A 15,476-nucleotide genomic window follows, 5' to 3' on the forward strand; every position below is an offset into this window, starting at 1 on the left:
TGTGCCTTTTATGATTGTGTTAAAATGTTTAAAGAAATACTTATCTATACCTATTTCCCTATACACATGGGTACTAGATGGAGAGCATTGTATTATACTTATATCTGGCCCCCTTTTCTCTTTTTTCTTACATTTGATCCTTGTAGGCACTTGAATTGACTATTCTCAGAATTCTGAATGAGAAGAAGGGATTGGTATACCAAAGTCTACCCTAAACCCTTAACGGTACTGGATTTTTCAGGTGTCATTTCTAAAAATATAATGATATTTTTGTATAAACCTCCTTTTCCTTTGAGACATTTTCTTACTCTCTTTTGGTCTTTCTCGGATCACTTTTATACATATTAGAAAGAAACTAAAGAGACATCTCAGTTTTCCTAGTACCCAAACCAAATTTCAATTTCCTTAAAGGGAATTCTCTTCAGATATGAATTTAAAAGCCATAAAAGGTAAAAGGGAGAGAGAGAGGTAAAAATTTGTTAGTACAAATGAAATCACATAAAAATATAACTTTATTGATGCTAACAACTTTAGGCAGTTTAGAGAACACTAGTTTACAGTGAGACAGAGGACACCATGTATCCCTGCGTGGGAGTATTTGGTTCTTCCTGGGAAAATGTGCTGTAGGTTTTCTGTTGAGCTTAGTCCTACAGCTTCCATCAAAACCAATTTCTTTCCATAATGCTCGCTCAAGATACACATACCCTGTAAGTGTCATAGCCCAAGTACACCTGACTGACTTATAACATGAGGTTGGTCAACAAACTCAGAGGAAACACAATAAAATTCTTTGCTCCATTGAAAACCATTGGGCAAGAGAGAGGATCAGACTTTAGGCAACTTGCACATACTGACCTTCTAGGGCCCAAGAAGAGTGTGCTCTTCTGAGGCCGTTAGAGGCAATAAGTCTGGATTCGGGTCCTTCGGATCTTTTGTCTCCTAGAAATAAATAGTTTTTAAAAATCAATAAAGGGGACACAATCTGATAGTCCATTAGATGATAAAAATGTCAATTATTCCCATAGGTTCATGAAACAAAATGGGCTGGTAGAAATAGCAGCCACCCCCCACCACACAGTAATTATAGGATATAAAAGTCATTGTTGTTGGATAAATCCGTGAAATGGTGAAGAGCAAGGGCAGAGATCTGGGGAGCAGGGGGTTCCAATCTGGTGCCATTTTGTATCCATTGAGTTTCTGACTCTTGGGGAACAGGCTTACAGAGGTGTGTCTCCCACTGGGGCTGGGTATGAATCTCTGCCCGGCTTTTGCTCCTAAGCTGACTCTCTCCTTCACAGTAGGTGACACAGCAGCGACAGGCTGCAGAGGGCTTCCCTCTGTGCTTGGACATCGTGTCTGGAGCTGGAGAGGCATCTGCAGCCCTCCCTGAGCTCTGGAGTTCTGGGGGCTCTTTCAAACGACTTCTCCTCCTTTGAACGTGGTCCAGACTGATGTCAGACTGGGAAGAGCAGCTCTCATTCCAGCCAGAGCTGGCACTCAGACTTCTCAGGGGAAGAGCCAATCGCAAGGCCTTCCAGAATTTAGAACCAGAATGTTTAGACTTTTCTCCCTTCCAGCTCACAAAAGACACAGACTCTTTCAGCTGCAGGATGCTTGGGTGTGGATGCTCAAGGGGACGATACTCAACCACAATGAGCTTGGTGGCAATGGAGTTCTGACACATGACACCCAGTTTGAACTCCAGCATGCTGATGCTCTTTTCTGTCACATAATCTGGGCTCAGGACAACAATCATCCTCCGGCTCCTTTGAATGAAGTCAAAAACTGCTTCCACTGTATCTATAGGAAAATGGAAAGATAGGACAATGCCTAGTGAAAACTTATATAGGTTTCAGTTCATTGTTGACAATCCTGCAAAGGACAGGCAATGAACACTTGAGAATATAAGATCTAAGTGTTAAATAATCTACCCAGGTAAGGAATCTCATCTACACTACTGTTATCAATGGTTGCAAAGTATCTGCTACCTTTAAGGATGAGGAATTAACCACCTCTAAAAGCAGCTAATTTCAGCTCCGTTGGTAAATAATTTCTTGTTTTGAAATTCCTTCCACTTTTGTCCAGTGGTCTTGGATCTGACATTTTAAAATATCTGAAATATTTCATAATTCTTGTGATCTCATTGTATTTTCTTCTCTTCTCTAGATTAAATGACTTCATGAATTTTATGTTATTCTCCATATGATGCAGTATCAAGTCTCTTCCCCACTTTTATAATTTTTCTCTTAATAATATTCAGTATATATAAGTGTCTCCTAAAAATAGTACCCTGAACAGGACTGAACATAATGCTCCAGACACAGTCTTATCAGCAAAGGTCAATAGGGCATTATTACCTCCTAAGATCCACAGAGTTATAGTTCTTGCTACTTAAAATGTTTGGATATAGCAGACAGTTCATAGTATCGACCATGTTGTCAACCAAAATACTCTTTCTTTTTTTCTTGTGTGTATGTGTGAAGGATTGGCCTGGAAATCAATTAAAGGGTCAACAGTGATGACAAAAATGACTGTTAAAAATCAGGCAATAAGTTGAGACCTTGCATGAAGCATTCAATTCTAATAGTTATTGAGGTGAATTTGGACAGAACTCACTGGAAAGTTCTTGAGATAAATGGAGTGCTTAACTCACTGTGAGACTTAGGAGCTTAAGCAATGTGATTTTCTAAAGGAAAGGCATTCCAAATTTATAAATGGCAGCCATTGACAACTCTGAAAACAGGTACTGTGGACAGACCATGAGGTTGAGTACCTATGCTTTTGAGGCCAGGGGTAAAACACTGACAGAGAAACTTTTCAGCCTGTGAAGACAAGCTGGAAGTTTTCAGTGAATTGGATCATGAATTTGACAGGGAATGAAGGAACTGTGCTCTTTACAAGATTATTTATTTCCAGTTGATGAACTTAACATGAATTTGAAGGAAAATCAAATGAAACATGCTCAATGTTTAAGAACTTTTGACTGGTTTTATCAAGAGCATTAAGTGTTTTAGACAATTTTTGTTGCACTCTTAAAAGATAAATCTAAATTTTCACTTATCTTCAAAGCCCGCGTGTGTGTGTGTGTGTGTGTGTGTGTGTGTGTGTGTGTGTGTCTTGGTAACTCCTTTGTCCTCTCTGGTGCTACTCAGAGTTTTATGTTGCTGCCTTTCACAAATCTGAGAATGTAAGGGTAGGAACTCTACTGTTTCTCCTGTATCATGATAAATATGATATAACCCTTAGATAACATGGATAGTTTTTCAACAAAAGGAACATGTGCACTCAAATTGTGTGTGGGGGGAGTGTGAGTGAGTGTGGGTGTGGGTGTTTCACTTCAAAATAGTCACTTTAGAAAAATGTTTGCTCTGTCCAATGATGGTACCACTGTTGAAAATAAAACATTGTCTTAGATCCTCTCAAGAAAATTGTCTTTAAAGCCTATGGCTTTTTTTGTTTGTTTTTAATTTTGGTACCTCACCCTGAAAATGGAGGATTTGCATTTGAGAGAGGGTAATGCTAAAAAAAAACCAAAAAAAAAAACCCAAATATGAATTGTGGAATTCCAGACATTGAGGAATGGATATAGGATATGCTTCTCAGATAAGGGTTGGGCTATACCTAGGGATATTCACATAGTACTTTGAAGGAAACTGCCTCCTTTATGGCCTATTTTATTATCTTCCATATTGTCAAACTTCATATTTGAGGATGTTAATTATTACTATTTTTTAATGCTGAGTATTATTTGGCGAGGGCATCTTAAATTAGGTCGTTTATTCTGTTTGGCTCAAAAAACAAAACAAAACTGAGGTGTGGCTGTAGATGGATAAGATCAGTTTTCTGGTGTCGTAACTAAATTGGTTTTGAAGTCACAGTTTCTGATCTAGAGCTCTTCACTGTTCCAGAACACTCCGGCCTGTAAAAGTTGTAATCTCCTTGGTATTAACTTGAAAGTAGAAAGAAAACCAAAAGAAAACTAGGGCTGTAAATTTGTTCTTTGTCTAGTTTACTGGTGTATGAAAGAGTAGCAAACCTCTTTCTCTCTCTCTTAAAACTTGAAGTACAGATAAAAAAAATGGGGGCACCTAATTTGGAAGATGAATCTGAATTCAAATATTGGTTTCTCCATTTATCTTAATATTTTATCTTAATAGTATAATCATTTATTGTAATATCTATAAAAGTTTGAGTTCATCCATCTATAAAATGCACATAATGAGAGCAGAATTGTAGGACTGTTAGACAATTCATTGATACCTATAGGTAAATATCTAGTGCATGGTGCACTTTTGAATTAATCACCTTGATTCAATTGTTATTCAATAATAATAATACAAAATTGAATAACAACATTATTATAGTTAATAACAATATTATATATTGTTTATAACAATAAAAATAATACATAAAGAACATATAAAAATAATGTATAGACTAATGATTGATTCTAATGGTAACTTTACAGAACCATCTTAAAATGTGTATTTTAATTTTTAAAATTCTGTCTATTCAGTTTAAAAAATACTACTGGAATACTTAATCTGTTAGCCCATGCTAAAAATACCTCATATCCCTTGAGTAGAAACAGAGAAATAGACAAGTTGCTGAACATGTCTCTTCTGTTATACTGCAAGTTTACTTGTGTCAAAGACTTAGTAACTTCAGTGAGTGACTGAAAAATACATCTTAAAAGTTTTAATAGGGTCAGTAATAGCCAGGTAGCCATCATATTCAAACTATTGATATTGAAACTGCTGATACTGAAAATAGTCACCACTGTGTTCCAGTAAGTCATTTTCAAAGTTGGAAGCAACTTCAGGATCATCATTACTTATACAGTGCAAAAAAACCCTTTACAAAATCTCAATAATATCCATCAAATCTCTGCTTGTACATCTCTAGTAATGGCGGTGGGGCTAATATCTCCAAAGACTGTGAAATACATTATTGTTTAGCTTTGCTTTACAGTTGCTTCTTAAATGAGTAGAAATTGTTTTCTTGTAACTTGAATCCATTGATCTTAAGTCTACTCTTTGGAGACTGGTTTGAAGCTGGGAAATTCTTCAGTAGGAAAATTTTTACTAAGCTAACCAGCTCAGTTATAGATATCCAATAAATAATCTTGGAATAAATGAATAAGATATTTTTTAAAAGAGCAAGAAATCTTTCCTGTCACTACAGACTTAATATTAACTCAAAAGAAAATGCCTTTCCAAATATTTATCACTGATTTGTTTGAAATTTGTGATAGAAATGCATATTTGATTCCAATTATCACCTATTAACTAACGGCAAAGCATTAGTTAATTGATCTCCTTTCAAAGCAACTGCCTTAGGGTTGTATTAAAACCTATAAAAGGTAAGAGATTACTGTAAACTGCCCAAGTTTCAAGTTGAACAAAAAAGGAATAGGCTTGTGTCTTTATTTTAAAGCTCTCTCCTCTCTCTCTCTGCCTCTCTGTTATTCTCTGTCTCTATTCCCCATCTCTCTCTCTCTCCTTCTCTCTCTCTCTCTCCCTCTGATTCTCTCTCTCTTTCTCAATCCACACACACACACACAGATACATACACACATACACACACACACACACACATACACACACATGTCTGGTATACTAGATCAACCCATTTTAATTAAGTAACTCATTTACTCACATGTAAAAAAAAATGTTCTTGAGTTGAAGTTCCCGGTTTTCTCAGATTTTTCTCAGAAAGAGAAAATTAATGTCTCATAACATTTCTTTTTCTAAGTGTATAATTAATTTTTGTATTCTCATTTCTTATGCCCAAACATGAAAATAAAGACATAAAACACATGCACAAAATAAAATTCAAAGCTTAAAATAAATGGTTTATTTTTAAAATAAACAAATTTACAAATCATTGGAAAATGGAAAATACAAAAGTTTATGAATAAAATAAAAAAGATAATATATGAAAACCTATGGAAAGAAAATAGATAATTAACAAGTGGAGTAATGCTCTTGTTCCCCAATACAATGAAGTCCTAGTTTATTAGACTCCTAGGGAATCATCTAAATTACAACGCAGAAAAATATTAAATAATTTTATATGACTGTGTAATTAGACACTCTATATATCATGGTTTTTTGTTAACGGGTGCAGAAGGTCTTTATATCATATATCTAAAACCGTTAAGGTTTTTCTTTTTAACATTAGATACTTTTATTTTTAACATTAGAGAGCGATTTCTTCTTGTTCTCTAAACTATGTTTCTCCATCTCACTCAGATAATCTGTATTGGGCATCTTCTGGGACATAAAACAAAAAAATCTTGAAACAAAATTATCTTAATATGAGACATATCATTCAGATTTGAGTTGCTTTAGATTTTAGCATTTGGAAAATTTCAGTACCAAATACAGGAATATAAATAGGACAAGAAGTTTCTAGGGGTACCAAACAGCATTTGGGGTAAATATAAAATCCAAAAGTGCAAAAAGAATGCAGCATTGGCAAAGAGAACAGCCCCTTGGTAATGGGCTGTCCTTCATTTACCTAAAATTCATCCTAGAATTGATATTCAAATCTTATCTGAAGTCAGCTCTCCTCTGGTCTTGTGAGTGAAGGGTTAATAAGAGGAGTAATTGTGGTTTCTAATAAAGTAAAGCATTAATAAGGCTAAAAAAGTTAGATCTAAGAGTGACCCCATACCATAGGCTTATGGTCAATGATTCATGAAGGTTTTTTTTAATTTAAAATAATCGTTAACTCCTCTGTAGAAAAATGATTTATTAAATAGACTTTAATACCTCAGGAGGACACAAATGTAGTAGATAGTTTTAGAATTGCTTATCAACATTCATACTACTAAGATAAGGATCTCCTTAAATTATGAATTCTCATTTTTCATAGGATACCCAGTCTTATTTATAGGTATTTTTATTTTCTTTTCCTGTATTACTTAACAGTCCAAATAGAGATTTATCTCTCCAGTAGTTGAGCACTAAGATTAATATAGCTTACCTTCTAAGTGTGTGTGCTCAGAACATAGTAAATGATCAGTTAATGCCAGAGGGCTGACTACTGCTTAGCAGTGACCGTGGAAGCTCTGTGCACAAGAGATTCCGTTGCACCCAGATCAACTGTGGCAGTAGTAAGTTATTTATACTAATTTAGGGAGAGCAAAAGCTAACAACAACTACCACTCTGTGAGCTGTAAATTCACAAATATTAATGTACAGAAAACACTGACACAAAAATATTACAGTAAAGAAGGTAATTTAAAAACTGGATAAGAGTTCCAGTAATTCTTAATATTGTGCCAATGACTATTTAAAGTCATATGTCTGTATGTGTATATATAGTGTGAGTATGTATATATATATATTTATATATATAATATATACAATTCATGTATGTATATATGTATATATATGTAATTCATGTGTATATATATATGCAATATATATACATATATAATTCTTGTGTGTATATACATACATATGTTTTTAAAACTCTATATGTAACATAGATATTCACCACTCTGTAAACTCTGGACTTAGTTTTCACTTTTCCAAGTCTTAAGAACAGTAAAACTTTACTTAAAACAAACTAAAACATGTTTCATTAACAGTGACTATTCAGACTGACTTGTTTGGAGTGAGTGTATTAACTGTACCAGTGAATAAAATGTGAAAAATGCTTGGGGTCCAGTTAATGCTCTTAGAATATTCATGCTAAAAGCACTCTCAAGGTCACTAAGTCTAACTTTCACACTTTACAATGGGGAGACAGAAACAAATGAGAAATGACTTTCCTAATATTCACATTAGCAAGGTTGAGATTAAAAGACAAATTGACAAACACCCTGTTCTGTGCTTTTCTCATAAGACAGAAAAGGCCCTAAAAGCTTTTTGCTGTTATTTTACTTGGTATTAGCACCATTAAGAGAAGCTTCCTATCTGACTGAACCAAGTGAGGAACCACCTGCAAACTCCCAATGACTGACACAAGATGCAGTAGGTAGGGAGATGGAATGATAAGTATGGGTCAACCTACAGATAATCGGGAGTTTAATAAAAATTACTATACATTTTTCAAGTTGACAAATATGATATCAATTACCTGAGATAGAGGACATGGGTTGCATAGTAGGAGACAATTCAGGCAAGCCCTTTAAACCAACTGCTGTCTAAGGAACATTTTCAGTTACTCTGCTTTGTATCGTCCTAAGTGGTGTCAGTCTTGCTATGAGGGTGTCTGATACAGCTGAATGAGCAAAAGAGTTTTTATCCTTAGCTAAAATAAATTTAGGCCCTGATTACCTTTTTAATGGATGAGTAAAAATAAAAGAAAAAGAAAACTATACTTGGAAACTCATAATGACCCTGTTAACAGATGACTCATCTTTAAGGGGTCTTTAAATCCACAGCAAAGGCTGCCCCATAATGTTAAGATTATTTCAAAAGAGAGAGAGAGAGGATAGAGATGAGTAGGGGTAGGAATGCCGGATGCAGAAGGGGAAATTCGCATCAACCAGGTCTTTGCAAAGAACATAGTGACATCAGACGCTGGTGACAGGAGGTGGCACTAGCATTCTAAGCCTTACTATTGCCTGAGGAAGCAGAACAGCTCTTCCTACAGTCACCCTGAATTTATCTCTATGGGGAGGCTTCCATAGAATTTTTTTCTGTCCATGAAGCAATCAATTGGGAATAAAGAAGGGGGAATTCTTCCTTCCTGGAGTACCCTTGGATATTTTTACCCCTTTCACTGGCCCTTTCATACATTTTTCAAGGATGAATAGGAGAGACCCTGCTCGCCACTTCTAGACCACCTGGAAATTTTCTTCACTGGCATGGCCACCTGCAGCTGCTTCCAAAATCTGCCCTGCGGATATTTGGATTTCTCCCCTTTCCATTTAATGACCGTGAGCACCGTCTTAGCCCTCTTCAGCTCTTTCACCTTCGTTTCCTTCACAGCTTTGTACTGTACTAAAATGACGTTGATGTTGCCCTGAGAGGCCATGTTTTCTAGGCCAGCCTTGAGCTCCAGGAGGGCTTGGGTTCCCTGGAGCACGTAGTTGGGGCTTAGGACAACCAGGAGGCGTCTGCTTTTCTGAATGAAGCTCAAGGTCTCGTCTGTGACAACTGGGAAAGAAAACACCATGGGGATTAGTGTTGGCCAAGAACTCCCCCAAGGTACAGGGCTTGAGGAGCAAGTGAAAAGAGATTAGGGTAACAGACTGAGAACTGAGGTGAAACTTTTTACGAAGAACACTTAGTCCTTAGTCCCAATCACTCTGTTCACAAAATGTCACTCTCCTCCGGGGAACAGAATCTATATGTACATATTCCAACCCCAAAAGAGTTCTAAACAAGCCTAAAGCCAAAATGTATTTCTATGACCTTGGTCTTCAAAAGCATTATTCGGGACGTGAAGGATGAGTGGGTTGTACTGAAATCAATTTCTTCAAACCGTGTTACATGTCGTGGCCCAGCAAAATCAGCTCCTGAGCCCTTTTTCCCCAAAGACACCCATGTATTAACTCTCTAGTGCCAGTAAGCATTCAAAAAATATACATTATAGAGTCAAAGTCATAGAAGTTCATTTTTCACTAACACAGGACAGCAAGAGTAGAACTCTTCATTTTTTGAAACTCTCTCTCTATTGCCAGACACCTCCCCGACTCAGACTAGTATCACTATGTCATTGGAATAGGAAATTAAGAAAATCTAGTCAACTGAATGGCATTTTGGCTGGTAACACATTCTCAGCTCAGCTTTCTATTCTGCTCTGTTCTGGAGTCTAAATTAGTCCCTGAATCTTTCTCTTTAAACTCCTATCATTACTGTGAAGCCATGTGTTTCGGCAGCTGCCAGCTGATGTGTGTGCCTTCGCTAACAGGCAAATGCTTTCCTCATGTCCAAAAAGAAGAAGAAAACACAGGGAAAATGGAAGTGCAGTGTAATTTTATTCTGTTGTCAAGGGCTCTGATTAGTTCCTATCACTAAATTCTTGGGAATAATCTATCTCCTTGAGGTTGCTTATCAAGGACTGAATAATCCTTTACCTGGGGTTCAGATAGAAGCCGACTCCAGGGAATGCACCAGTGTTATGGAAAGCTATTTCATGGCTTACAATACTCCCCTAAGCCGTCATTTTGCACCTTAATCTTCGCAGGTACAGAGGCAGTGGGGAAAGATTTGCAATTAAAATAGCATGTGCAGCCTAGAGGAGAATCCAGGAATAAGTAATTGCCTACTCCAAGCAGTATTCCTGGAGGCTGACTGTGTGTAAGCAGGGAGAGAGACCCAGAGGCAAAGGGGACTGAGTGAGAACAGCAGGGAGAATGCAAAAGACCACAAGGATCAACCGGCAAAAGCAAGATGCCAGAGTAATTATGTAGAACCTGAATTCTTCAAAGAACTATCAATCCCTACTGGAGGGTCTTACATTGTTGTTCTACTATGTATCTTTATATAACTTTTCACACAGTCGTAAATATCTGTTGAATGGCTGTATGAATGAATAAATAGATAAATAAATTATTTAGGATTTTATGCCTTAAAATGAGTGGAATTTATCCTTTAACTATATAGTCAAGTCACCATTTCCTGGCAAAATTATACTGAAAGAGACATCTGCTGTAGAACAGAAGCATTGATGGACTTTTGGGTGATGAATGGGGAGATACAGTAAGTGATCCAGCTAATTCAAAATAAGAATAAACATTAATGTCTATTCTTTATCTTAATTACCAATGTAACCTTAAAAAACATGTTAAGTGATTAAACGGGATTTTAGGGGGAGAAAATAAATTAGTTTGTTGTAAAGATTAGAGACATTACATGCATTTTTACCAGTATGGAGTTTAACAATGGGTTTAGGAGTATTACTTAGGAGTGCATTTATAAAACAGACTCAAATGTACTATCAATCACTTTATGTGTTACTGTTTGGATCTGAAAATTAGAGGTATACTTTTATTTAAAATCATTCAGCATTTCTAACTTTTTAAAAACCTATTAGAATATACTGGCCTTTGTAAAATGTTAAGCTTATCTCAAATGTGTAATCTGATAGAAAGGAAGAAACAGACACAAGGAAAGGGGGGATTTGAGTAGCACTGGTTTACCAGAAAACAAGGGTGAAGAAAAGGATATTAGCAAATGCCACAGGGAAACATTCTACTTCCTATCAGTAAGTAATATAAAGAAGGATTCCATGCACTCTCTTCTGCACCTCATTTTTAGTAAAATTGAGTAAACCTCAGTCTTTATAAAAGTGTTTTGTTTAAACTCAGTCTTTACGAAAAAATTAGAGGCAGATTAATGCATATTAGCTAAACCTTCTAAAAATCTAAATGTGACTAAACAAAATGTTTAAAGCTGTGGTACTTAGAGCGCTAATCCACCATGCATCTACACTTTTTTGACACTAAGTTTTTAAAGCTTACCTGGGAAAATATTTTAATACCATAAACTGTACTCATAGTCTACATCTTACAATGTAGATTTATTCCTAGAGTCTGTCTATTACATCAAAGCATTGGACATTTAAATGTCCAAAGATGCCAACATAGAGCTGTACCATGACTCTTGTACATGACCCAAAGCTAAGGATCTTCTCTGCCTTTAAGTGTAGCATCACCTATATTCATCTGAAATACCTACTTCCCCCAGGCAGACTGTCTCGGTCAAAGATGCACAGCTTGTATCCAAATTCATTCTCCAAGACTCCACGGAGGGTCAGTAATACAAATTCTTCTTCTTCAGCATTCCTTGCATAGGATACATAAATATCATATTCCTTCCCATCTAGCAAAAATTAAAAAACAGAAAACACAGATCCAATATAAATTAGGAATGTTCCTCAATAGTATTGCATTTTTTTCTGAAATCGAACTTTTGAATATTTGACATTTTCATTTTTTACTTATATAAATTAGCTGACAGATTTCAGTATGATTTCCCACCTGTGACAGGTCTCTGGGCAAAATGACTATTTTAAGGTGTAATTGAAAATTTCATCTGATGTGTCTTCTCCTCTCATATCACTGAGTTCAGATTTTGTAGTGGAGAATGAGTGAGGTTTGGCTCATTCAACTATGAATTAACAGAATCAGGAAGCAAATACTCAGTCATATGTGCTGGCAATAATAGCATGCAGAAAATTTCTAGTTCCTGTCCTAGTATGTCACTCACTAATATGTTAGAATTATAAATTGAGCAAAACCTTGAGAAACTGTCTAAATTATGTACACCTGAAAATATCTACAATTAAAAATATACCTAGATTCAATGAATCAATCTTTCTCAAAATTGCCTAATTATAAAAATCACCTCTCATTAAAAATACAGGTTCTGTGTCTCTTCCACAAACCCACTCAATGAGAATCTTTATGGGATGGGTCTAAGAATCTATGGGTTAAATGTTTCATTCTTGTCACCAGGCACATATGCACTAGAACAGTGCTCCTTAAACTTTAATGTATATATATGAATCATTTCGGGATACTGTTGAAATATAGCTTCTGACTCAGAGTAGGCTTTAGATTCTCCTTTTAGTAAGCTCCCATGTGATGCTTCTGGTACATGGATCACCTGTGGTTACAAAGCGTGTGGACATGCAGGGTCCAGTACAGTAGCCACAAGCCACAAGTGGTTATTGAGCCCTTGAAATGCAGTTGGTCTGAATTGAGATATGCTATATGTGTAAAATACAATACATACTGAATTTTGAAGATTTTTAGTACCAAAAATAAGACTAAAATATCTCTATTAGCTTAATAGTAATTACAAGCTAAAATGATAGTATTTGGAATATATTAAATTAGATAAGATATATTATTAAAATTATTTTCACTTTTTCTTTTACTTTTCCTTATGTGACCACTAGAAAAATATTAAATTACGTATGTGGCTTGCATTATATTTCTATTTGAATAGTGCTGATCTAAACTAAATCACATATTGACCCAAGAAAGCAGAATAATATGCATTAGGAAGATTTTCAATAGCAAGGGCTGAAACAAAAGGTAGTCTAATTACATCTTCCAATTAACCTAGGTTTTATCAAGCCAACATGTTTTCTAAAGATGACAGTAGGGAGATTTACAACAAACTTTCATTACTCACCTAAAATGGTTTCATCCGTTCCAAAATGAGCCCGGTAAAATAGGACCATCTCTAGCCAGTAAACATGGTAAACAACAATGAGAATCACCACCAGTAGGACTGTGGCTCCAAAACCACACGCCAGTTCCACTGTGTATCTTGGAGCTAGCATTGGAATGAACAACAAAGAAACAAACTGATTTGTACGTGGTGATTGCGGTGACCCATCATCCTGTAAATAGCTGTGTACGCCAAGCAGCTGAGCCATGAACCTGACTTACATGTGTGAACAAGATAACATGGTAGAGGTTAAGCACTATGTTTTAATACTAGACTGTGGCATATTTATCTTTTTGTTTCCAGAAACTGGCATAGAAGGTGTTTTTTAATTATTAGATGATTTGAATAGAATTTGATGATATACAAATTAAAACAGCATCTTATCATTGAGAAGAATTTAAAAGGTCATCCAATTAAACTCACAAACTGAATCTCCTCAAAAATACTTTTGAAAAGTAACTCCATCCTCTGTTTGTGCATCTCTTACCTGGACCAGCCCATGATATTGGTAGAATTTTAATTGCTGGAGCAGTTGAACTGAGAAAACATTTTAATGTGTTTATAACAGTCTTAATTTCCTCCTCTTGTCCAGTGCCATATAGAAGAAATTTAATTCCTTTTTCTTTATATTTGACAATAGGCCTCAAAAATCTTATTATCATTGAGCAGAAAATGAGGGTATCCACCAAATGCTGAGTATGCTTGGCCCTGAAAGTATCTATCAGGTCTACATTACTAGGATACACATTCCACAAGCCTGCTTCTCCACCGTTTCTCACTCCCCCTTAAACTATACATTTACAGTCCTCTAGGTAGAGACTATGTCTTCTTCATCCATCTTATCCCGAGAATTTCTAGGATCTGAATAAGCATCTCTTGATATAACACTACACACTTTTGGAATATTTAAAATAAATCTAGTACTATATATACTATGTATTAGTAACTTCATTTGGCTGTTTTATTAGCTTGTGAAAATGAAACTAAAGAGTTTGAGATGGAATAAAATATTTACTGTATCTGAAGCAGAAATGGCTTAAATTATGTATTAGTTGATTTGACAATTACTTACTGATATCTACTATTTGCTAGAAGCTGTCGAGGTTATAATGGTAGATAAGACAGGAAGGGTCTCTGCCCTCTTAGGGCTAATAGTCTAATGCAGGGAAGTAAATGTGGAAATAAATAAATAAGATAGTTACTTTTAGACAGTGATCAGTGTTATAAAGGAAATAAACCAGGATAATGTGATGGAGTGACCTAGGGGAGGGGTTGGGGCAGGAGAGGTATATCTGGTATGGTGGTGAGAAAAGGCCGCTTTGAGCACCTGAACATCATAGGTGTTAAGTATTTGCCAGGACTAGGCATAGAAAAATTTTCTTCAAAGCTGGGATTGTTATCAAGCCTTCCTGACTCCAAAGTTCAGAGATCTTTGCACAACACTACAATGAAGTTCAATTATTGATCATACACTAGTGGAAAAATCCCTTTTAAAACAGGTAGCTATTCTAAGGGGAAAATGTTGAGCAGCCTGGAGTGGAGTCTGAAGTTCTCTTATTAAAGGGAATAATCATTAAGTTTTGAGTTCATTATCCTACATTATGGCTACTAATTCTGATGCAGATACAGCCTAGGACTCAGCAGTGCAGAATTATTAGGTACTCTTGTACTCATCCCATGAACAATGGTGCTTTAAAATAAGAAAATTCCCATGATAAAATGCCAGAAGCTGTGTCAGTGCAGTGGATGAGAATTTACTAAGATCAATCTGAGTAGCTGGCATGAAAATTGCTGTGTCCTTGGTATTTCTGAGTACATGTTAACAACATACTGGGTTAATTCCCACTGTCATCTTCATTATTTGCTCAGTTATTTTGGCTCCCTCTGGGTGGACATTTCACAATAAGGAAAAATAAAAGAGGTCAGTGGATGCACTAACCTGAAATGGATTTTGTTTTAAATATCAATAGTTACCTTGCTTAGTGATCAAGAGATAAATTATACTCATGGCTTTCCCTCTGCCACATTCATTTTACTACTGCCTATTTTATTTCTAGTAGAGCTTTTTAATTTTGTGTCATACAATTATATGTGTCATATTTACAGATTGTATTTTGTTGGACCATCTTGATGATATCAAGAAGCTCCTAATGTTATTTAACTAATGGAACTCTTAAGATAAATAATTCGCAAGTCTGAATTCCTAAATGGTTTGAATCACATTCAGGAAGTGCTCTAAAAAGCTTTCATATACAGCTTTGCCAGCTTGTAGGGAAAGTATGACCCTTAGCCCACATTTTCTGTCTGCCCCACATTGATCCTCTGAGCAAT

At 35.8% G+C, this 15,476-nt stretch overlaps 1 protein-coding gene across 2 annotated transcripts in view; it reads right to left on the reverse strand.

Annotated features, from left to right (window-relative positions):
• Positions 1-539: 539 nt before the first annotated feature.
• IL1RAP (interleukin 1 receptor accessory protein) overlaps positions 540-15,476 on the reverse strand; it is a 125,214-nt gene continuing 110,277 nt past the window's right edge. Inside the window, exons 9-11 of one of the 2 annotated variants that reach the window (XM_060010944.1) lie at positions 13,107-13,250; positions 11,643-11,786; positions 540-1,800 (exon numbers count right to left, since the gene is read on the reverse strand). In XM_060010944.1, the coding sequence (XP_059866927.1) occupies positions 1,082-1,800; positions 11,643-11,786; positions 13,107-13,250 (1,007 nt within the window). In that variant the 3' untranslated portion in view covers positions 540-1,081. Of the gene's footprint in view, positions 1,801-5,849; positions 9,117-11,642; positions 11,787-13,106; positions 13,251-15,476 lie in introns of those variants that run through there. The other variant, XM_060010942.1, reaches the window with a different exon arrangement.

Source organism: Delphinus delphis, chromosome 4 (genome assembly GCF_949987515.2).
Source record: "Delphinus delphis chromosome 4, mDelDel1.2, whole genome shotgun sequence".
Lineage (NCBI taxonomy): Eukaryota > Metazoa > Chordata > Mammalia > Artiodactyla > Delphinidae > Delphinus > Delphinus delphis.